This window comes from Suncus etruscus, chromosome 6, assembly GCF_024139225.1.
Source record: "Suncus etruscus isolate mSunEtr1 chromosome 6, mSunEtr1.pri.cur, whole genome shotgun sequence".
Taxonomy (NCBI): Eukaryota; Metazoa; Chordata; class Mammalia; order Eulipotyphla; family Soricidae; genus Suncus; species Suncus etruscus.
Genome location: NC_064853.1, coordinates 51977653 through 52001440, shown reverse-complemented (window position 1 = coordinate 52001440; position 23788 = coordinate 51977653). Strand labels below are relative to the sequence as shown.

At 42.5% G+C, this 23788-nt stretch overlaps 1 protein-coding gene and 1 pseudogene across 2 annotated transcripts; one reads left to right on the top strand and one right to left on the bottom strand.

The window, feature by feature from the left end:
* Window positions 1-103: 103 nt before the first annotated feature.
* TMEM50A (transmembrane protein 50A) lies at window positions 104-23680 on the top strand. 2 transcript variants are annotated; one of them, XM_049775090.1, is made up of 8 exons: window positions 104-136; window positions 1120-1187; window positions 3045-3149; window positions 5586-5698; window positions 10578-10645; window positions 11869-11961; window positions 15036-15096; window positions 23263-23680. In XM_049775090.1, exons 3-8 carry the CDS (start codon window positions 3057-3059, stop codon window positions 23306-23308), a joined length of 474 nt encoding a protein of 157 aa, XP_049631047.1. In that variant the 5' UTR covers window positions 104-136; window positions 1120-1187; window positions 3045-3056; the 3' UTR covers window positions 23309-23680. The 2 variants fall into 2 exon arrangements, with proteins under 2 accessions (XP_049631047.1, XP_049631048.1); XM_049775091.1 differs by lacking the exon at window positions 1120-1187.
* On the bottom strand, window positions 16378-16467 carry LOC126012370 (uncharacterized; annotated as a pseudogene).
* Window positions 23681-23788: the final 108 nt, after the last annotated feature.

Below are 23788 nucleotides of genomic sequence, written 5' to 3'. Positions count from 1 at the left end.
AGACGCCGCCGCTCCATCCGGGTCTCCGGCTGCCTGTGGTTGGCTGTTTTGTTTTTGCTGCAGGTCGGGCGAGAGCGAGGTGGCCTCGCAGCGGCGGGACTCCGGGGCGACAGGCCGTGCACGGGCGGGATTGGACGTAAGTGCCAGGCGGGAGGCCCGGAGCGGCCTCGAGGCGGACCGGGCTGGGCTCAGACCCGGCGCTGTCCGCTGGGCTGATGCTGCCGGCGGGGCGGATGCTTCCACATCCCCGAAGCAGCTGGCGCGGGCTGGGGCCTTCCGCTCACTTCCTCTGGTCCGCGTCGGGACTCGCCCCGCTCGGAAGTCCCGGGGCCCCGCAGCGCCCACACTTGACAGCCCGGAAGGAGGGTGGCAAGCAGCTCGACTGGTTCCCACGCAGGGAGGTGGCCGAGCTAGATCTGGTTTGGCCCTCAGAGCTTCCGAGTTACAGCCCCTTCTGCACCCCCAGGTACCCAGGTCAGGAGGGTGAGCGTGTCAGTAGCGAACAAATGAACCAAAAACAAGAAATGGGGGGAAAAGAAAAAGATTCTGGCGACGTCACTGGGATGGAACAAAACCAGCACATACTAGATTGCTGTTCCTCCAAAAAAATTGAACTTGGCCTTAACATTTAGCTTATTGGCCCTGGTGATAATCATAGTTTTAATGTTCATTTTATTTTTTATTTTTTGTTTGGTTTTGGTTTTGGAGCCACACCCATCGGTGTTCAGGGTTTATTCCTGGCTCTGTAACTCAGGAATCACTCCTGGAGGACTCCAGGGATCATATAAGGGCTGTTGGGGATTCAACCTGTGTCAGTTCTTGTGCAAGGCAAGCACCTCACCCACTATATTATCTCTCACGTCCTAAATTTTTTTTTTTTTTTTTTTTTTTTTGGTTTTTGGGCCACACCCGGCGTTGCTCAGGGGTCACTCCTGGCTGTCTGCTCAGAAATAGCTCCTGTAAGGCACGGGGGACCATATGGGACACCGGGATTCGAACCAACCACCTTTGGTCCTGCATCGGCTGCTGGCAAGGCAAACACCGCTGTGCTATCTCTCCGGGCCCATAATTTTCATTTTTGAAAAGCAAATTACTCTTGGATTCATTATTCTATTTTAGGATCTATGGATCGCTTTGATTACTTGTTACAGAGTAGCTTATTGGACCGGCCCTGATTTACTGCAGGAGTTTGGGTTTCTTCATTATTAGCAAGTTACCTGTAACTCAGGCTTATATTTTGTAATTTCATGCTCTGCATTAGAAATAATATGGATTTGTCAGATCTGTTTGGCTCATTATATATGGAATGTGGTAAAACAACTGAGGACGGATGTGATCATTTAACAATTTATTTTGGGCGTCTGAGTTAAGTCTTCTAGTTTGAACCAGGAAACATGTTAGAATCAAAGATAGATATTAAAATGAAGTGGGTTTTTACATAAAAACATCAAAAAGCAGTATTGGAAAAGTAGAAAAATAAATGGCTGGTGTTGAATTAATTATTAATTAAATAGTCCTAGGGGTGGTGGATGGAGTGGATGGTGAGGCTTTTCTTGGCCAGGCTCAGCGCCTGCAGCTCCTACGGCCTGGTGGGTCTTTGGGTTCGGGATAACGGCAAGGAAATGATCCCCAGGCAGTCAGCAAAAGTTTTAGGAGACATCCAGCTATACTACAGGGCCCTACCTGCCATGTGCATGATCCTCACATGACCTTTAAACTAACCTGCATCTCTGCATCCTCTGCTCCATCCTGTGTCTCCTCTCTCCCTGCTGCGACTTCTTCCTGCTGCTTCTCTCCACCCCTCCCCAAGGCCTCTCTAATTACCAACCACAGACCCCGCCCAACTGTGGCGGGTCTTCCTTTCCTGGTGAGATAGGCAGGAAGTTGTGGGAGGGATAACAATGGGAAGTTCCATGCAGTATTTAATATGAAGAAACATGTTTATAATAAAATTATACACATAATAAAATAATATATGTATAATAAAGTTAGTTATATATTTCTGCGAAAAATAATTCTTAGTCCATGCTTTAACTCAGACCATCGTTTTCTATTCTGCTTATTGTATTAGTGCTCTTGAATGGTAAATGTCAAAATCATATAGTAATTAGAATGAATAATCATTAAACTTTTTAAGAGTCACTTTCATGGGGCCGGCGTGGTGGCGCCAGAGGTAAGGTGCCTGCCTTGCCTGCGCTAGCCTAGGATGGACCACGGTTCCCCCGGTGACCCATATGGTCCCCCAAGCCAGGAGGGACTTCTGAGCGCATAGCCAGGAGTAACCCCTGAGCGTCACCGGGTGTGGCCCAAAAACAAACAAAAAAAAGAGTCACTTTCATAAGGTACTTGGTAATAAGATGTGACAGTTCAGAAGACGGTCAGCATCAGATATTTTTTCAAATTTGGTTTCCCTTTGTTCAAATTACACCAATACCATAATCTTTAAAAACGTTTTTTCACTAATTCAGAAGTATTGTTGAATAAAACCATCTTTTTTTAAAATATCTTTATTTAAGCACCATGATTACAAACATGTTTGTACTTTGGTTTCAATTATAAAAAAAGAACATCCCCCTTCACCAGTGCAACCTTCCCATCACCGAATAAAACCATCTTTATTTTTTTTTTTTTTTTGGTTTTTGGGTCACACCCAGCAGTGCTCAGGGGTTACTCCTGGCTGTCTGCTCAGAAATAGCTCCTGGCAGGCACGGGGGACCATATGGGACACCGGGACTCGAACCAACCACCTTTGGTCCTGGATCGGCTGCTTGCAAGGCAAACGCCGCTGTGCTATCTCTCCGGGCCCTAAAACCATCTTTTAAATTACAAAGCAAACCTAAATGATTTCACATTTTATTTTCCAAAGTTATGACGTGGAAATTCATGAAACACTAAATCAGATATTCTGAAGAGGTAAAAGTCCCCCAAGTATATATTTACTTTTATTGAATTATTGTGCTGTTGTTTTTTAGGAATTTAAATCAGATTTTGAAGGAAATTAACACAAGTACTTTATTTAGTTGGGTTTTGTTTTTGTTTTTAAGTGACCTGGGAAAATGTCCGGATTTCTAGAAGGCTTAAGATGCTCAGAATGCATTGATTGGGGGGAAAAGCGAAATACAATTGCTTCAATTGCCGCTGGTGTTCTAGTAAGTCATTGATCCTTTGGGCCTTCAATATTTGGTGTGTTTGTAATTTTGTATTTGATTTCTGTATTATTTTTGACCACTTAACTTTAACATTGATATTTTTGTTTTACTTACAAGGGTGTTGAGTCATACCATTTTAAAGGTCAAAATTATGACTTGATATTTTATTATTTCCCTTTCACTTTATGGTAAAAATGTCATAAGACAATATATAGGCTTATATACTCTCAGTACATTAAGTACCAAGGACTAGTCAATAGATCAAAACTAGTCAAGAGAGATTATTGCATTCCTTCCATAATCCAGAATAAATTTTTTTTTGTTTTGGGGCAACATCCAGCAGAGCTCAAGTGTTACTCCTGGCTCTGTGCTCAGAAATTACTCCTGACCAACTTGGGGGACCATATGGAATGCGGGGTCTGGGTTTGGGTTTGGGTTTTGGGCTACGGCTGCACCCAGCTCTGCTCAGTTCTTACTCCTGTTAGTATTCAGGAGGCAGTCTGTGGTACTAGGGTTAGAACCTGAGTTGGCCACATGCAAATTAAGAGCTTCCGGGGCTGGAGAGTTAGCATGGAGGTAGGGCGTTTGCCTTTCATGCAGAAGGTCATTGGTTCGAATCCCATGGATCCCCGTGCCTGCCAGGAGCAATTTCTGAGCATGGAGCCAAGAGTAACCCCTGAGCACTGCCGGATGTGACCCAAAAACCACAAAAAAAAAAAAATTAAGAGCTTCCTGCCCACTGTAATAGCTCTCTGGCTCCTCTCAATCTGACTTAAAAGGAAAACCATTAAAATACAACATTTAGGGGCCGCAGCGGTGGCACAAGCAATAGGGCATTTGCCTTGCATGTGATGACCTAGGACGTTCAATCCCCCGGTGTCCCATATGGTTCCCCAAGACAGGAGCGATTTCTGAGCGCATAACCAGGAGTAAACCCTGAGCATCACCTGGTGTGGCCCCAAAACCAAACCAAAACAGAAAAACCAATATTTAGAAACAATTCATAGTAAAAATTATAGCTTTGTGTTTAAGTTAAATTAGAATTTGAAGCTATTTTTATATATATTTTGTCCATAGTGATAACACCCTCTGGAGGCTTATATATCAGTGACAGGCAGCACACTCCTGTCACTTGAAATCTGAATCACTTTTCTCCCTTTTGCTTGCAGTGAGGTATTTTAACTTATTTCTACTTTACAAAATAAGATCACAGACTTTGGGGCAGGGAGATAATGATGGGATTAAGGCAAAGGCCTTGGCGTGTGGCTGATCCTGGTTTGATCCTTGATGCCTCATCTAGTCTCCTGGGCACATGAAGAGTGATCCTTGAGCCCTTGAGCGTGGAGCCAGGAATAAGTCCTGAGCACGACAGGGTATAGCCCCAAACCCCCAACACCACCAAAATTAAAAAAAAAAAAATACTACAGAATTTATTATTATGACATTATACACTGATTTTTTTTTTTGTTTTGTTTTGGTTTTTGGGCCACACTCGGTGATGCTCAGGGGTTACTCCTGGCTGTCTGCCCAGAAATAGCTCCTGGCAGGCACGGGGGACCATATGGGACACCGGGATTCGAACCAACCACCTTTGGTCCTGGATCGGCTGCTTGCAAGGCAAACGCCTCTGTGCTATCTCTCCGGGCCCTACACTGATTATTTTAATAGACTTAGAAAAGACGTATCCTAGGGCCAGAATGATGGTGCAAGCAGTAGGGCATTTTCCTTGCACACACTGACCTAGGATGGACTGCAGTTTGATCCCCAAACCAGGAGTGATTTTTGAGCACATAGCCAGGAGTAAACCCTGAGCATCACCTGGTATGGCCCAAAAAAAACAAAAAAAAAAAAGGAAGGAAAGAAAAAGAAGTATCCTGCTTATTTGTTTATCTTAATGTAGTCACCATGAGTTACAAAGTTATTCATGTTTGGGTTTCAGGCAATGTTCCAAGACCAGTTCATTCACCAGTGTCCACTGCTCTCCACTGATGTCCCCAATTCCCCTACCTCCCCCAAATTATTCCTGTTAATAAATATCAGTTGCTCTTAGACTTTAAGGGAAATCAATATTATTATTATTTTTTGGTTTTTGGGTCACACCCGGCAGCGCTCAGGGGTTACTCCTGGCTCTATGCTCAGAAATCGCCCCTGGCAGGCACAGGGGATCATATGGGATGCCGGGATTTGAACCACCGTTATTCTGCATAAAGGCAAACTTCTTACCTCCATGCTATCTCTCAGGCCCGGGAAACCAATATTTAATGAGATATTAAACCATTTAAGTTACATGTCAGAAACAGCTCTAACTCTTTGAAAAAATTGAAATCATTAAAAGGGATCTTTTCACATTGGTAGCTTGATTTTTTTTTTTAAGCCAGTACAATATGAAATTGCTGCAATTTCTCATTTTCTCATTGCTGTCATCTTTGTTCTTAGTTTTTTACAGGCTGGTGGATTATCATAGATGCAGCTGTCATTTATCCCACTATGGAGGAATTCAACCACTCATATCATACCTGTGGTGTCATAGCAACCATAGCTTTTCTAATGTAAGTGTCATTGTGATACTGTTTATATAGCTTGTCACAAAATAAGAGGGCGTTTTGGTCATTTGTTTTGGGGCCATACCTAGCAATGCTCATGGCCCATGTATTTTAGGGATAGAACCTAAGCCTGCAAAGCATGTGCTGAGCCCATCAAGCTATCTTTCCAGCCCCCAATAAGAGTGTTTTTTAGATTTGCATTGAGTATATATAACATGTTTAAATACTAGGAAATTGACATGTTAGGCATGACTTTCAAATATAAATGAACTTTGGGGGGTGTTGGAACATACCCCTAATTAATAATGTTCATAATTCTGAGCTTTGTGCTCAGAAATCATTCCTGGCAAACTCAGATGCCAGGGATCACATCCAGGTTGACCACTTAAAGACAAGTGTCATTTCTCCAGCCCCTTATTTTTTTGAGTGGGGGCACGCCTGGTGATGCTCAGGGGGTAATCCTGGCTCTGCACTCAAAAGTTACTCCTGAAGGGGCTGGAGAGATAGCATGGAGGCAAGGCATTTGCCTTGCATGCAGGACTGTGGTTCGAATCCCGGCATCCATGTAGTCCCCCGTGTCTGCCAGGAGCGATTTCTGAGCAGAGAGCCAGGAGTAACCCCTGAGTGCCGCCAGGTGCGACCCAAAAATCAAAAACAAAAATCAAAAACAAACAAAAAAGTTACTCCTGGTGGTTGTTGGGAGACTATATAGGATGCCAGGGATCAAACCCAGGCTGCTGCATGCAAGGCAAGTACCCTACTGTCTATATTATCATTCCTGGCCACTTAATAAGTTATTCTTATTTATTTATTTTGGTTTTGGGGTCACACCTGGCAGCGCTCAGGAGCTATTCCTGGCTCTTAAGTTCAGAAATTGCCCCTGGCAGGCTCAGGGGACCATATGGGATGCCAGGATTTGAACCACCGTCTTTCTGCCCTACCGCTGTGCTATCGCTCCTGCCCCAATACGTTTTTTTTTTTTTTGTTTGTTTTTTGTTTTTTTGTTTTTGGGCCACACCCGGCGTTGCTCAGGGGTTACTCCTGACTGTCTGCTCAGAAATAGCTCCTGGGGGCCCGGAGAGATAGCACAGCTGTGTTTGCCTTGCAAGCAGCCGATCCAAGACCAAAGGTGGTTGGTTTGAATCCCGGTGTCCCATATGGTCCCCGTGCCTGCCAGGAGCTATTTCTGAGCAGACAGCCAGGAGTAACCCCTGAGCACCACCAGGTGTGGCCTCCCAAAAAAAAAAAAAAAGAAAAAAAAAAAAAGAAATAGCTCCTGGCAGGCACGGGGGACCATATGGGACACCGGGATTCGAACCAACCACCTTTGGTCCTGGATCGGCTGCTTGCAAGACAAACGCCGCTGTGCTATCTCTCCGGGCCCCCAATACATTATTTTTAAATCTTGCTCTAGGTACAGGAAATACCATAGTACATAAAATGGAAAAATCAATGCCTTTATGCAATTTCACTGAGTAAGGAAGGCAGTTAATAACTAAGGAAAAATAAATACAAAGCATGTCAGATAATACTAAGTGCCAGAGAGAGAACACAGAGGAGGGAGGATGTGAAGCTTAAGTAAGTAAGGACTGGAAGAAATATAGGACCTGCTTGTGGCTCTGTGTATAAAGGTTGGCCCAGACAAATAGAACTGCAAGTACTTCAACTTATGGCAAGGAGACCACTATGGCTGAAATAAAGACTGGGGAGCTATTTCAAATTGAGAAAACTAAAAGGACTTGAGAACAAAATAGACCTCACGAGTTTGGATTAAATATTTTGCGTTATTAGAGGTCTTAGAGAACAGGTAAGGTGCTTGTATTGCATGGTGCTGACTCCAGTTAGATATCTAGCACCACATGTAATCCCTTGAGCACCACCTGGAGTAATCCCTAAGTACAACCACATGTAGCCCCAAACCAAAACCAGAACAATAACAAAAGACCTTTATCCAATCCTAGGGAGATAGCTCGATGGCCTGAGTACTTGCTTTGTATACGGGAGGCCTTCCTGGGTTTAATCATTTGGCCTTGCCTGGTCCCCTGAGTTAAGCTAGGTATTAGTCCTGATGGCCTCAGCACTTCAATTTTCAAGATTATTTATGATAATCAGCAGAAGAACTTCTCTTTGCAACATAGATTAGCAATTGAAAAAGCAAGAATTAAGTACAGGGGTAAAGGCTTCCATTCACTGAACCCGGTTTGATCCCTGGCAGAAGATATATATGGTCCCCTAGATTAGTTTTTTGTTGTTGTTGTTTATATTATTTTTTGGTTTTTGGGTCACACCCAACAGTGCTCAGGGGTTCTCCTGGCTCTATGCTCAGAAATCGCTCCTGGCAGGCACAGGGACCATATGGAATGCTAGAATTTGAACCACTATTCTAGATCAGCTGCGTGCAAGGCAAAACACCCTACCACTGTGCTATCTCTCTGGCCTTGATCCCCTAGATTAGTATCATGATTGATTTCTGAGCACAATTAGGTATATAACCCTCCTTTATAATATTATTTATGATATTAATTTTTAGGAGTATTTTTCACTTATACTCATCTCACTTTGCGCTTAGGGGTTGCTCCTGGCAATGCTCAGAAGACCATCTAGTGTTGGGATCTAACGTGCAAGGGAAGCACCTTAACCCTGTACTCTGTCTCCTTATTACAGGGTTGGTGAACAAGTTCGACACAAAGAGCCAAAATTTTAAACTGTGAGAGTCAGAAAGCCACACCACCCAGTGACCTGCCAAAACAGACAAACACTCACATAAAAGCATATAATTTTAACAATAATCTATTAAACACATAATGCATTTTGCCATTTTGAGTGAGGGTAAAAATCCTGCAGTGCTGGTGAGGGTGTGCTGCGTCCTCCACACTAAGAACTAACGGCAAGATGTGACCCAACATGTGACACACGGGTCCCCTGCTCGTTGGCCCGTGCAGTTGTTTCCGAGGGATGGGAGACGGGAGGACGCAGCCTGGGGTATGGCGGGACTTCGCACTCTGAGATCTCTCCTCAGAGGTCCCTCCTCAGAAGCAGCAGAACAAAATCCAAACTTGGCAAAGAGCCACAGTATACAAAATCATGAGAAGAGGCAAAGAGCCGCATTCATTTTGGCTGGGAGCCGCATGCCGTGTGTTCACCACCCCTGCCTTTTAAGTTGATAAAGAAAACATTTTTTAAACATTATTTTTGTAGTCATGTAAATTTAAAAAATATTATGCACAATTTTCTGTGCTGTGCTAATATATATTAAGAGTTATTCAAAAATAGTTAAGTCCTACAAAGCCTTGTTAATTGGGGGAGGGGTCATACCCAGTAGTGTTCAGGGATCAGTCCTGGTGGTATTCAGGAGACTATATCGGGTGTCAGGGAACTCTAGGTTGGCTATGTACAAAGCAAACACTCTACCCACTATACTATCACACTGGTTCAAAATCTTATTACTTTTTTGGGGGGTGGGGGATTTTGGTTTTTGGGTCACACCTGGCAGTGCTCAGGGCTACTCCTGGCTCTACGCTCAGAAATTGCCCCCGGCAGGCTCAGTGGACCTTATGGGATGCCGGGATTTGAACCATCGTCCTTCAGCATGCAAGGCAAACGCCTTAACCTCCATGGTATCTCTCCGGCACCAAAAAACCTTATTACTTTTTAAAGCTTTTTGGAGGGATGAGGAAGGTGTTGTGTCCCTGCAAGTGCTTAAGAAACCTGGGCCTCCCCTTGGTATTAGCTATCAGAGAGTTCAGTGCAGGGCCCAAAGATCTACTGCTCAAACTTCGTGGCTCGGGGATTTCATTGCTATTGTGACTTTGGGAACTTCAGGATCACACTTGACGGTACTCATAGGCCTCCAGGACTGCTCTTAATGATGGGCCAATTTGAGGTTGGCAGCATCAAGGCTTGTGTCTTATCCTCCAGCTCCAGCATGTCCCTGGCCTTCTCCTTTCCCTTTGTTGCTGTAGTAGTGTCTAGGAGTTGAGTACTTGGTTGCCATGAAATGGACATCACATAATTTTAGCACCAGTATCACATTGGAGGTGCCCCTGTGATTACACTCAGTGATGTGGGTGATCATAAATTGAATGATCAATGATTGAACTCACTAATTTATGCCTTTAAGACAGGACTTCTACTACTGAACTGCATTCCCAGACCCCAAAACAATATTTTACTTGTTCTCTTCAATATTACATAGCAAAAAATTATTTTTTGTCTGAAATATAATTTTTTTCAAATGTTACACATTATTATTATAAAATATGTATCCCAAAGCTAATTTTAAGTAATTTTGAATTGTTTAGAGCTCTCTTTATCCATTTCTATGCATGGTTATATGTTGAGTGTGGTTATATGTCTTGGTGAGTATGCTGTGTGAAAAAAGAGCACTAGGGATCAGAGATAGGATAACAGCAATGTGCTTTCCTTGTACACATGTGATGAGGGTTTATCGAATGAGCTCTGAGCACATCTGGGTGTGAACCAGAAACCAAAAAATATTATATAGAATAAAGCTAAAATGGTTCCACCTTAGGAAATCTTAATTCTGTATATTTTATTCTCGACATTTTAATAAGTACCAGAATCACCTAAAGGACTTATTAAAATTAAAAATCTTGGGCCAAGAGAGAGGGGGAAGGGAGGGAAGAGAAAGAGGAGTGTTCTATGCTCAGAAATCACTGGTGGGGAGCAGCTGTACTCAGGACTTGGTCTATGCTCAGGAATCACATGCAAATGTTTGAAGGGACTTACTTAGTATCATCTGAAATCAGTAGTCACAACTTTAAATTTGAGAGACTCTTGGTCTTTATATGGTAATTTTATGTTATGATGAGTTTCTTCTTGAAGTGAGAGAGACTTTGATTTTTATTTTGTTCTATTCATACAGGATTAATGCAGTATCGAATGGACAAGTTCGAGGTGATAGTTACAGTGAAGGTTGCCTGGGTCAAACAGGTAAATAGGTGCAAACAACATTCTAATCTACTTACATTGAGAATTCAAATGAAAGGTCCCTGTTGATTCCTTCATATTTTGGATAGGATGGAAATATATCTTGAGCAGAAATTATGTGCATAAAAGTGGCTTGTATAGGACAAAAAGTACAAGTCTGGGTATCTAATTCATGTAATAAGGTGTAAATATATAGTATGCTGTGAAGAATATGTACAAAATAGAATTTTGGTATCTTAAGCTCTACTATATAAATTTGTTTTGTTTGGGGCTGTTCCTTGCTCTGTGCTTGGAATTGCTCAAGGCAGTACTCAGGGAACTGTTGTACCAGTATCTAACCCAGGCCACCTACATGGAATGCATGTGCTCAGTCCTTTGAGCTCTCTCTCTAGACCAAGTTATGAACATTATACTTTTCCTTTTTTGGCTCATTTCTAAGTTTAGGGAATAGCCCCAGAACTATCAATTGTGATTCCCCACCAAAAAATATTTGAAAAAGCAAAACCTGATAGTTTAGGGGCTAATCCCTGACATATAGGGAAACAAACCTAGGTCTCTCACATACAAAGCACATAACTTTTTTTGTCTTGTTTTGTTTTGGGGCCACACCCGGTAACGCTCAGGGGTTACTCCTGGCTATGAGCTCAGAAGTTACTCTTGGCTTGGGGGACCATATGGAACGCAGGGGGATCAAACCATGGTCCGTCCTACGCTAGCGCTGGCAAGGCAGACCTTACCTCTAGCGCCACCTCGCCGGCCCCAGCACATAACTCTTTTAAGAGATCTCTAACTCCTAAGTAGAAGATATACATAATTTTTTAAGTGTACATAATTGGAGAAAGCATTTATAGGTACTTAGACACATCAACAAATAAGAAAAAGACAAACGGACCCGGAGAGATAGCACAGCGGCGTTTGCCTTGCAAACAGCCGATCCAGGACCAAAGGTGGTTGGTTCGAATCCGAGTCCCGGTGTCCCATATGGTCCCCCGTGCCTGCCAGGAGCTATTTCTGAGCAGACAGCCAGGAGTAACCCCTGAGCAATGCCGGGTGTGACCCCCCCAAAAAAAAAAGAAATAGACAAACATCTTTATTAATGAAACTTAATACACATCCACTGCTCTTATTTAGACTTTAGTAGCAAGTACTATTTGGGGTTTTTTTTTCCTTTTAGAAGAGTTCATTGCTGCTCTGAGAGAAAATGGTAAAATGTTGTTTCTTTTAAGGTGCTCGAATTTGGCTACTCATTGGTTTCATGTTGGCCTTTGGATCTCTGATTGCATCTATGTGGATTCTTTTTGGAGGTTATGTTGCTACAGGTGAGAGAAAACAGTTTATGTTTTACTTCAGTAGATTACAGAAATTTTCTGTTAAAGTTAGTTATTTATTTTTGCTTTTTGAGTCACACCTATTGATCATCAGGGACTACTCCTGGCTTTTTACTTGGGGGTTCCTTGAAGGGACTATGCAGTGTAAGGGATCCAAACCTAGCTTCCTGCATTCAATTCGTTGAGCTGTCTCTCTAGCCCAAAGCTGCCTATTTTATTTTATTTATTTATTTATTGGCCTTTGGGGCTCAGGGGTTATTCCTGGCTCTGCACTCAGAAGTCGCTCCTGGCAGACTCAGGGGACCATATGGGATGCCAGGAATTGAAGTAGCTGCATTTGGGCACATGCAAGGCAAACACCCTACCGCTCTGGCCTCAAAGTTTCTTATTTTAGAATAAAACATTTCATATCCCTGAACCAACTATAGGCATTGCATTTATGCCTGGCAGTGCTTTTTCAGTATTTTGTGTATTTGTCATTTATTTGCTGTTTTTAGAATGCTTTTTTAAAAATTGTCCTTAAAGGCCTGGAAATAATAGGACACATTTCCAAATTTTGCTTCTCTTTCATTTCCAAAACTATTAAAAGCAGAATATAGGGCCTGGAGAGATAGCACAGCGGCGTTTGCCTTGCAAGCAGCCAATCCAGGACCAAAGGTTGTTGGTTCAAATCCCAGTGTCCCACATGGTCCCCCGTGCCTGCCAGGAGTTATTTCTGAGCAGACAGCCAGGAGTCACCCCTGAGCACCGCCAGGCGTGGCCCAAAAACAAAAACAAAAACAAAGCAGAATATATATGTTCTCTGCTATTTGATAAGTTGCGATTTGTAAAATAATTTTTTTTTGCAAAACTAATATCCTACAATTAAAATGTATTGAGCTAAATCTTCGTGATAATATGACCTTGTTCCTTCCTAATTCCTCCCTAGTTCAGGGAGTCTGGGTCATTCCCAGTTAAACTCAGCTAACCCTGCCATGTGGTTCAATGTTTGACCTGAGGGTGTGATCCCACCTGGATCCTGTGATTAGGTGCCCCCCAAGGCCGCACCCAGCTGTGCTCAGGGCCTTGTAGAGACACACCCATCAGAGCCAGGAGTCTCCAGGGCCACACCCACCAGTGCAAGTTCCCACCCCTGTGCTATCCTGGCCATTGGCTTCATCCACTTTCAGATAGAAGTTTGAAAATACTTAAAGGGATCTGGATAATAAGATCAATTTAATACAGTATCACAAAGATGCCTAGTTTTAGATTCCTGGCTGAAAGCTTGCTTTTTGATTCTAAAAAAATAGGAAAACCTACTTAATGTTCTATGTAAAGTTGTGTATGCTTAGCTTAGGAATGAATAGCACAATTTGCAAAAACAGAACCAACCAGTTTGACTTGACTTATATTTCAAAATTTTTTAGTAAAATGTAATTCTTAGATTGAAATCATGAACTTTCTTAATTTTTGTTAAACTAAATTTTGGGGTTGAAGATACAGCTCTAAGAACTCATGCAAGTGAGTCAAATTTGATCCTCAGCATGTTGTGGTTTCCTGAGCACTGCCAGGAATGACCCCAAGCATGGAGCTGGGGTTAATCCTGAGCACCCTGAATGTGGCTCAAAAACAAATAATGAGTAATAGGTCTTGAACTTTTTGTTGTTTGTTTTGGGGCTACACTCAGCAGTGGTCAGTCCTGGTGCTGCTTGGGGATTATAAATGATGTTGAGGTTCCAACCTGTGTCGGCTGTATGTATGGCAAGGGCCCTTCTACTGTACTATCTCTTTAGCCATCTTTTTTTTTTTTTTTTTTTTTTTGCTTTGGAGCTCACTCCTCACTCTGCTTAAAAAGTCAACTTATGTCATCTCTCTTGTTTGTTTTTGCTTTTTGGGCCATACTCAGCAGCACTCAGGGGTTACTCCACGCTCTGTGCTCAGAAATTACCCCTGGCAGGCCTGGGAGACCATGTAGGATGCTGGGATTCGAACCGTGTCTGTCCTGTGTTGGCCGCATGCAAGGCAAAAGCCCTGCCGCTGTGCTATCGCTCTGGCCCCAGTTTATGTCATCTGTCGGCCTCCTACTACTCAGCTCTACAATATCTTCACTTTTTTTTTTTTTTTTTTTTTTTTTTGGTTTTTTAGGCCACATCCATTTGATGCTCAGGGGTTACTCCTGGCTAAGCGCTCAGAAATTGCCCCTGGCTTCGGGGGACCATATGGGACACCGGGGAATTGAACCGAGGTCCTTCCTTGGCTAGCACTTGCAAGGCAGACACCTTACCTCTAGCGCCACCTCGCCGGCCCCCAATATCTTCACTCTTAGTCTACCCTTCATGTTCTTCTCATCTGTCTCTTACTTTCTTTTGCCCAATGGCTGCTCCTTGTGTCAGCATTCTCACTCTGCTTATACCTGTCCTTTCTATGCTTCTGCTATGGTCATCTTCTTGTAAGTTCTTCCTGGCCACCCATACAGTGCCATCATTCGCAGCACTTCTACCCTTTCTATACCTTTACTTCTTTTTTATTCCCTTTTCCTCTGTTTCTATAGTCTGCAGTGTAGCTCTGTGAAGGCAAAAGAATTGTACCTCTTTTATTCATTGCTGTATTGCTGGCACATTATATGCCCTAACTAATTACTTGCAGAAAAAGGGCTTTAAACTCAGGGTTTCACATATACAGTAAGTATAGTACTACTTGAGCTACATCTCCAACCTGAGAGAACTAAACTAGTGATAGACTCTGTTGTAAGTAATGTCATTTCATACTCAAATCAACCACAGTAACCAGAAAAATCAAGAATGTCAGACATGGGGGCCAGAGAGATAGCATGGAGGCAAGGCATTTGCCTTGCATGCAGAATGATGGTGGTTCGAATTCCAGCATCCCATATGGTCCCCCGAGCCTGCCAGGAGCTATTTCTGAGCACATAGCCAGGAGTAAACCCTGAGCGTCACCAGGTGTGGCCCCCAAAAAATAAATAAATAAAAAAAAGAATGTGAGGCAGGAAAATTGATATTCTTCAGTATATTAGAAATGGAATATAGATTTAAGTATATGTTATAATGTTATAATTGTTCTTACAGAAAAATCCATAGTATATCCTGGAATTGCTGTGTTTTTCCAAAATGCCTTCATCTTTTTTGGGTAAGTTGTTTTACATTCTTAGTCCTATTTTACTTGGTTTGTTTTGTATTTAGGGTCACACCCAGCGGCACTCAAGGTTTACTCCTGGCAGGCTTAGGGGACCCTATGAGATGCTGGGAATCAAATCCAGGTCAGCCACGTGTAACTCCAGCCCTGAGCCCTATTTTTTAAATAATAGTTTGTTTTATGGCATTAACTATAATTATTTGCTTAGCTTACATACCTGCCAAATGGCCCTCCCAATAGTATTGCAGTTGTCATAAAATATGAGGCATATAAACAAAAAGAAAAACATTGGGGCCAGAGAGATAGCACAGTGGTAAGGCATTTGCCTTACACACAGCCAAACCAGGACAGACAGTGGTTTGAATCCCGGCATCGGCATCCTATATGGTCCCTGGTTCCTGCCAGGAGTAACCCCTGAGCGCTGTTGCATATGGCCCCAAAACCAAAACCAAAACCAAAAAAATGAAGAATATGATTGAGAAAGTTTGTTTTTTGTGTTTGGGAGGTCTTTCTGTCTCTCTCTCTCTCTCTCTCTTTTTTTTTTTGGTTTTCGGGTCACACCTGGAGCCGCTCAGGGGTTACTCCTGGCTCTATGGGATGCCGGGATTCGAACCACCAACTTTGCATGCAAAGCAAACGCTTAACCTCCATGCTATCTCTCCGGTCCCTCAGTCTCTCTCTCTCTCCCTTCCTTGCTTTCTTCCTTCCTTCCTTCCTTTCTCTCTCTCTCCCTTCCTTCCTTCCTTTTTTTTTTTTTTTTTTTGGTTTTTGGGCCACAGCCATTGACGCTCAGTGGTTACTCCTAGCTATGCGCTCAGAAGTCGCTCCTGGCTTGGGGGACCATATGGGACGCTGGGGGATTGAACCGCAGTCCGCCTTAGGCTAGCGCTGGCAAGGCAGACACCTTACCTCTAGCGTCACTGTGCCGGCCCCTCTTTCTATTTCTTTCTTATTTCTCTCTTTCTTCTTTTTTTTTTTTTTTTTTTTTGGTTTTTGGGTCTCCTGGCTCAAAGCTCAGAAATCGCTCCGGCAGGCTCAGGGGACGTCAACCATATGGGATGCCGGATTTGAACCACTGACCTTCTGCATGCAAGTTAAATAAATGACTTACCTCCATGCTTTCTATTCAACCCTCTTTCTCCCTCCCTCCCTCCCTCCCTCCCTCCCCCCTCCCTCCCTCCCTCCCTCCCTCCCTCTCTCTCTCCCTCCCTCCCTCCCTCCCTCCCTCCCTTCCTTCCTTCCTTCCTTCCTTCCTTTCTTTTTTCTTTTTTTAAAAAAAATACGGAACGCTTCACGAATTTGCGCAGGGGCCATGTTAATCTTCTCTGTATCGTTCCAATTTTAGTATATGTGCTGCCAAAGCGAGCTTTCTTTCTTTCTTTCTTTCTTTCTTTCTTTCTTTCTTTCTTTCTTTCTTTCTTTCTTTCTTTCTTTCTTTCTTTCTTTCTTTCTTTCTTTCTTTCTTTCTTTCTTTCTTTCTTTCTTTCTTTCTTTCTCTCCTCTCTCTCCTCTCTCCTCTCTCTCTCTCTCTCTCTCTCTCTTTTTCTTTCTTCTGCTTGCAAGGCAAACGCTCTGTGCTATCTCTCCGGGCCCCTTTTCTTTTCTTTTCCTCTTCTCCCCTCCCCTCCCCTCCCCCTCCCCTCCCCTCCCTTCCCCTCTCCCCTCTCTCTCTCTCCTGGCTCTGCCCTCAGGAATTATTCCTGGTGGTGGTTGTGGGATCATATTGGATTGAACCTGGGTTGGCCATGTACAGAGCAACCTCCTTACCTACTGTACTATCTCTCTGGCCTAAAAGCGTTAACATTTTTATTATTCTGATATAATTAGATGACAAATTAGATCTATAAAACCTTTAAGTACTTTTACTAGAAATTCTCTCTAATCATTCTTTCCTGGGTACTTGCCATTTCCCCTACCACTAGTCCCCCAACAAAACTTCTCTTTATCATTTATATCAGAACTCCTTGGGCCACACCTAATAGTGCCAGGATCAATTCTCAGTTGTGCTTGGGATACAATTCAGGCAGTGTTCAGGACACCGTCCAGTATCAGGAATCAAACCCAGGCCTCCTGCATGCAAAACATGCACTCTAACCCTTTGAGTTATCTCTCTAGCCTCGTATTAAGAATTCTTACCCTCCATACCAGGGTTAGGTTTCTGAAGTTGAGGGTGCCTGTATGCAAGATGTTAGCATTTCTGGAAAGAGTCTATGTATGGTTTTGATCAGGTTTTCAAAGAGTTCTTAATTGAGAAAAGGTTTTTTAAAAAGTGCTGTTTATCAATAGAGATTGCGTGAAAAACTGTATTGGCACTACAGACAATGACTTGGATTGAACAAACTAGTTTGCCTGGAGCCTAGAGTTGATCTTATGCCAGGAAACTTCAGGGGTAGGGTCTCCTTGTATTTAGGTCAAGGCTTTTCCTTTCCATGTCCCCCATATTTTGGTGGGCCTATGCAAACAATATTTGCCACTCTTTAACACCATTTTTACTGTGCTCCTTTTTTTTTTTTTTTGGTTTTTGGGTTACACCCGGCGGTGCTCAGGGGTTATTCCTGGCTGTCTGCTCAGAAATAGCTCCTGGAAGGCACGGGGGACCATATGGGACACCGGGATTCGAACCAACCACCTTTGGTCCTGGATCGGCTGTTTGCAAGGCAAACGCCGCTATGCTATCTCTCTGGGCCCTTACTGTGCTCCTTTGACTCTAAACCTTAAAAAAAAAAACACTTAAACTTTTGATGTTAACTTAAACTAATATGCATGTGCATGAAAATGTAAAAAAATACTATGCCTTCAATGTTTAAGGAGTCACATAAATTTCATGGCTTTAGATTGCTTTGTGTACTGCTAAGAAATGTTATAATGTACTACAGTCTGGGAACTTGTGGACAAAGTAATTGTACATGGGTTCTGTTTTATTTTTCTTAATTTTCTTTGTAAGTTCAAAGTTTAGGCATCAGCAAGGGGATTTCTTCTGAGAACTCTGTTTATGGGTGATTGTCCTTCCACTCTAACTTTACCTTGCCCTCTTTCTTTGCATCATTGTTCTCATAATTAAAAATAAAAAATAAAGTGCTGTTTATCTTAGGACTCTTCCTTCCCTATCCTTTCTCATCCAGTCCCCAAAAGGAAGTAGAAATCCTGTATCTGGCTGAAACATTCATAAAAACACTCATAATTTCCTTTCAGTAATAGTAAGCAGTTGTTGCTCATACTTACTTCGTTTCATTGCCATACCTTCTTGCAATTTAATCAAAACAATGTAGAGATATGAAATGTAGAGCGTAGATGTGGAAAGACACACAGTTATATGGTTTATACCTTTTGTTCTAATACTGGTGGACAAAATTCAAAGAAACAAAATGGTGGTCCTGCTGCCACACACACCAAGAGAGTCCTGGTGTCTTGAAATTAAACGAATTATAGCTGCCATTATCAGAATAGTTGTAGCAGATTGCCTGATGTTCTAGTTTATAACAAAACAATACTGATCAACAACTTAGAAAATACTATTTCAGAAATAAATGTCAGTACTAAAGGTCACCATCTGACAGTGTAGGAGGGAACTGGCTTTTACCCAAGAAACTCTTCAGAATATAGTTTACTTCTGTTGACAAGTGTTCTAAAGTTAGCTCGTCTCCTAGGCTATCTGGAGAGTAGAGACCCTAATAACTTAGTTTTGTTTTTTTTGTTCTTGTAGCAGTAGATCTTATAGGAATTGAAATAGCAAACCTTAAATTATGAAGCTTTTGGAGGTTATTGAAATTCTTTAGAAAGAGAAATTAATAGAATTTTAGGAGATGATTCTGGCTGATTTTCAGATTGCATCTTTGTTTTCAACTAAAAATACTCAAGTGTTTACTTTATAAAAATTTTGTTCATTGGGGCCGGGCGGTGGCACTAAAGGTAAGGTGCCTGCCTTGCCTGCGCTAGCCTTGGACGGACCGCGGTTCGATCCCCCGGTGTCCCATATGGTCCCCCAAGCCAGGAGCAACTTCTGAGCGCATAGCCGGTAGGAACCCCTGAGCGTTACCGGGTGTGGCCCAAAAACCAAAAAAAAAAAAAAAAAATTTGTTCATTACAAATCTTAGTCCTATATTAATTTCCTTCATGAATGGGCTGGGGAGTTTCCATTCCCTTCTGTTTTCAAATAAACCTTTATACTGTTCCTCCCCCTCATATATTGATTATTAACAGGTTTAATTTTAAGTATATACTAGTAATTAAAAGACAAATAAGGGGGCTGGAGTGATAGATTAGCAGCAGGACGTTTGCCTTACACGTGGCCAACCCCAGACAGACTACAGTTTGATTTCCAGCATCCCATATGGTGCCCCGAGCCTGCCAGGAGTGACTTCTGAGTGAAGAGCAGGAGTAACCCTTGAGTTCTACCAGGTGTGACCCCCCCCCAAAAAAAACTCCTAAAAATAAATAAATAAATGAAAACCAGCATATGTTTTTGTTTTGGTTTTGGGTCACATTAACAAAACTCAGGGATTACTTACGGCTCTGCACTCAGGACTTAGTCCTGACACTGCTTCAGGGACTAAGTGGGGTGCCAGATATTGGCTACATACAACGCAAGCACCTTATCTGCTGTCCTCTACTGTCCTCTATTTCTCTGGCCCTCGAAATATGTACTTCTGTATTCAATTTTTCCTTTACATGTGCCCTACTCCTAAATTCTATCTCTTAATATTCTCTTATTATTCTCTCTTGTGTTCTCTTTTTGTCCATATCCAGGTTTATGTTATATCATCATTATTCCTTCCCTGCATTTCTCATTCCTTACTGAATCTAAGTTTTCATGTACCATTTTTTCTTCAAAAACACTTTGAATCCTGTTCTCATTTAAGAAGGGGAGGGGGCGGAGAGATAGCATGGTGGTAAGTTATTTGCCTTGCATGCAGGACAGTGGTTTGAATCCCAGCATCCCATATGGTCCCCTGAGCCTGCCAGGAGCGATTTCTGAGCATAGAGCCAGGAGTAACACCTGAGTGCTGCCGGTGTAACCCAAAAACAAAAACAAAAAGTTTGACTCTGTGCTAATACAGAAGAGGTACCTGGGAGGGCCTACTAGCACCACAAGGGCCCAGGTAGTTCCTCAGGCCATTGCATTGAATCACTGTCCTAATTGAGTATCACCAAGAATGACTCCCAGGCCTATGAACACTATTCATAGATTTTCTCCAATCCCACATTCACCCCCAATTTTTTGTTTGTTTTTGTTTTTTGGGCCATACCTGGCGGTACTCAGGGTTACTCCTGGCTATGTGCTCAGAAATAACTCCTGGCAGGCACAGGGGACCATATGGGATGCCAGGATTCGAACCAACCACCTTAGGTCCTGGATCAGCTGCTTGGAAGGCAAACGCTGCTATGCTATCTCTCTGACTCTGACCCCCAATTTTTTTTTTTTTTGAAATTGACTTTTCTTGAAAAACAGAAACATGTAACAACCCTTGTGCTCACAAAGATTATAAGTGGAGCAGATTCCTTTGAAATAGAGGCATATCTCTGTAGCCCAGTTTTACTCCTTGCCTGGGACTGAGCAGCATTTACTCATTTTAGACCTTATAGCCTGGCACCTTTGTCTTGGCTTACAAAAATCTTGACCTATAGTCCCTATGCTCTTTATCTCTTAAAAATGTAATCTAAGCCAGAGAGATAATACAGAGATATTAGTCAGCTATCTCCAAAATTGAATCCCCAGCATTCTGTTTGGTTCTCCAAACACTGCCAGGGGTCACTCGAGCACAGAGCCAATTCCAGCTTAGCCTGCAAAGTTCGTTTCAAACAGTATCACTTGTTTTTATTTTTGCAGCACAGGTGAGTTTTATATGTTTCTATGCTTTCTTAAATTTGATATAAATAACACTTTCCTCTGTTGCTATTTACTAATTGTTTCCTAAACAATGTGAGCAATTAGGATAGGAACTATATCTCATTTATCTAGCACTGACAGCATGAACACTGTCAAATGGGTTATTGCGTGAATTTTTTTGGTTTTTGGGCTACACCCGGCAGTGCTCAGGGGTTACTCCTGGCTGTCTGCTCAGAAATAACTCCTGGCAGGCACGGGGGACCATATGGGACACCGGGACTCGAACCAACCACCTTTGGTCCTGGATCGGCTGCTTGCAAGGCAAACGCTGATGTGCTATCTGATGTGCTATCTCTCCGGGCCCTATTGTGTGAATTTGATCAAATTAGACATTGTCAATGCTAGAGCAATAGTATAGAAGTGGGTCACTTGCCTTGCATGTAGCCATACTGGATTCAATCCTCTGTACCAAAAACAAACAAAAAACCTCTGAACCACGTATGATCCCCTGAGCCCTGCCAGAATGATCCTGAGCACAGAGACGGGAGTAAGAGCTGAACACTCAAATCTCCTAGCCTCCCCCCAAATTATTAGACACTGTTGTGCACTACATACTATCATATGTAGTGTACATTTTATATTAGTTGATTAACTTTTGTTTTGGGGCCACACTAAGTAGTGTTCAGAGATACTCCTGACTCAGATCTCAGGGATCATTCCCAGCTTTGTTTAGGAGACTACAATGCTGGAAATCAAAAATGGACCTCCTGCATGCAGAGCATACACTGCAGCCTGTTGAGGTATCTCTAGCCCTGCTTATCTTTTTATTTAATTTTGCATTTTATTGGTGGTGGGGTGCACCCTTGGTGCTCAGGGTCTATTCCTGGTACTGTTCCTTGGGAGTGACCCCTGGCAGATCGTGATGAATCATTTTGCTGGGAATCAAAATAGGTTTGGCCATATATAAGCCAAGCGTGTTGGGGCCGGAGAGATAGCATGGAGGTAAAGCGTTTGCCTTTCATGCAGGAGGTCATCGGTTCGAATCCCGGCGTCCCATATGGTCCCCCGTGCCTGCCAGGAGCAATTTCTGAGCCTGCAGCCAGGAATAACCCCTGAGCACTGCCGGGTGTGACCAAAAACCAAAAAAAAAAAAAAAAAGCCAAGCGTGTTTCCTCCTGCACAAAATTCCTGTCCTCTCATTGACATTTTGTTTTGATTTGTTCTGTTTTGGGACCATATCCAGTAGCACTCAGGGATTAATCCTGGCTCTACTCTCAGAAACTATCCTGGCAGACTCAGGGGACCCTATGGGATGCCAGGAATCAAATCTGGGTAGGCCACATGCAAGGCAAATAAATGCTTTACCCACTGTGGTATTGCTCCAGCCCCCACTCCTTGTTAACCTTTTTTTTGGATGAGGTAAAGTAAGTACAACAGTTTCCATATTATTGTTATTTACTTTTTTTGTGTGTGTTTGTGGTTTTTGGGTCACACCCGGCAGTGCTCAGGGGTTATTCCTGGCTCCAGGCTCAGAGCAAGCCGGGATTCGAACTGATGACCTGCATGCAAGGCAAATACCTTACCTCCATGCTATCTCTCCGGCCCATTGTTATTTACTTTTAACACCCCACTGTAACCCTCCATTGCTTCAGAGTTCCCTCCCCTGCTATTTGTAGTCTCAGTTGGCTGTTCTAAAAGGGCACTTTATTTATTTAGTTTTGGGAGGCTATGCCCGATGACAATTAGGGGTTACTCATGGTTCTGTGCTCAGAAATTACTCATAGCAGTCTCATGTGACCATATGGGATGCTGGGAATTGAACCTGGTCAGTCATATACAAGGTAAGTGTCCTACCAGATATGCTATCACCCCATGTTTCCTCCCCACCACCCACACATACACCTTGTTAACTTTTAAAAGTGATGTATGGGCCCGGAGAGATAGCAAAGTGGTAGGGTGTTTGCCTTGTATGCAGCCAATTCAGGACAGATGGCGGCTCAAATCCCCCAGTGCCTGCCAGGGCTATTTCTGAGCTCAGAGCTAGGAGTAACCCCTGAGCACCGTCAGGTGTGTCAAAACCCAAATAAATAAATAAATAAATAAACACAAATAAATAGAAGTGATATATGTGTCCAGTACTTAAGGATATAGGGAAGGCAGTGTAAATATAAATAGTACAGTAAAGCCTTTGGAAGAATTTACTACTATTTAATCCCATGTTTTCTTTTATGTAAGTTACCATTTTTCTCTGTAGTTTCTCATCATTCCTCAATATCACATATTTCTTTTCCCAGACTCAGCTAGTTATGTGACTTTTCTTATTTTATTCACAGAGGACTGGTGTTTAAGTTTGGCCGAACTGAAGACTTATGGCAGTGAAAATATCTGATTCACTTCCCCACAGCAGCCCAAGTGGATTTATTTTCAGTTTTGTTCCTGTTTTTTTACTATTCGCTCCCAATCTTTTGTAATGTCGTTTTCTAAACTTGTTTCTGAGTATAGTCTCAGCTTCAATTTGTGAGATACTGAAATCATGAGAATTCCCTATTTAAAGAATAAAAATTCTGCTGTGATATGCATTTGACTAACTTACAAAATGTTAAGTAAAATAATTCATATGAATAATTTTTAAAGTTTTATCATGGTATAATTTGTTAAAAAAGAAATTATGGATGTATTATATATGAATATTTGTCATAGTCAAGGTCCAAAACTACAATTAAAGAACTCTGAATTTAATGTTTATTTAAATGTGACTTCCTCTGTGTCAAATTTTTAGTAAAAAATAAGTATTCTCTTTTTTTATTTTTGTTTGTTTGGTTTTTGTTTTGGGCCACACCGGGTGATGTTCAGAGGTTA

What these genes read in the sequence shown, in the direction of transcription:
- TMEM50A (XM_049775091.1), top strand. Translation starts at nt 3,057, where the DNA reads ATGTCCGGATTTCTAGAAGGCTTAAGATGCTCAGAATGCATTGATTGG. An exon ending in GCAACCATAGCTTTTCTAAT is followed by an intron (nt 5,699 to 10,577) that starts GTAAGTGTCATT and finishes CTATTCATACAG; the next exon opens with GATTAATGCAGTATCGAATG. An exon ending in TGGAGGTTATGTTGCTACAG is followed by an intron (nt 11,962 to 15,035) that starts GTGAGAGAAAAC and finishes TTGTTCTTACAG; the next exon opens with AAAAATCCATAGTATATCCT.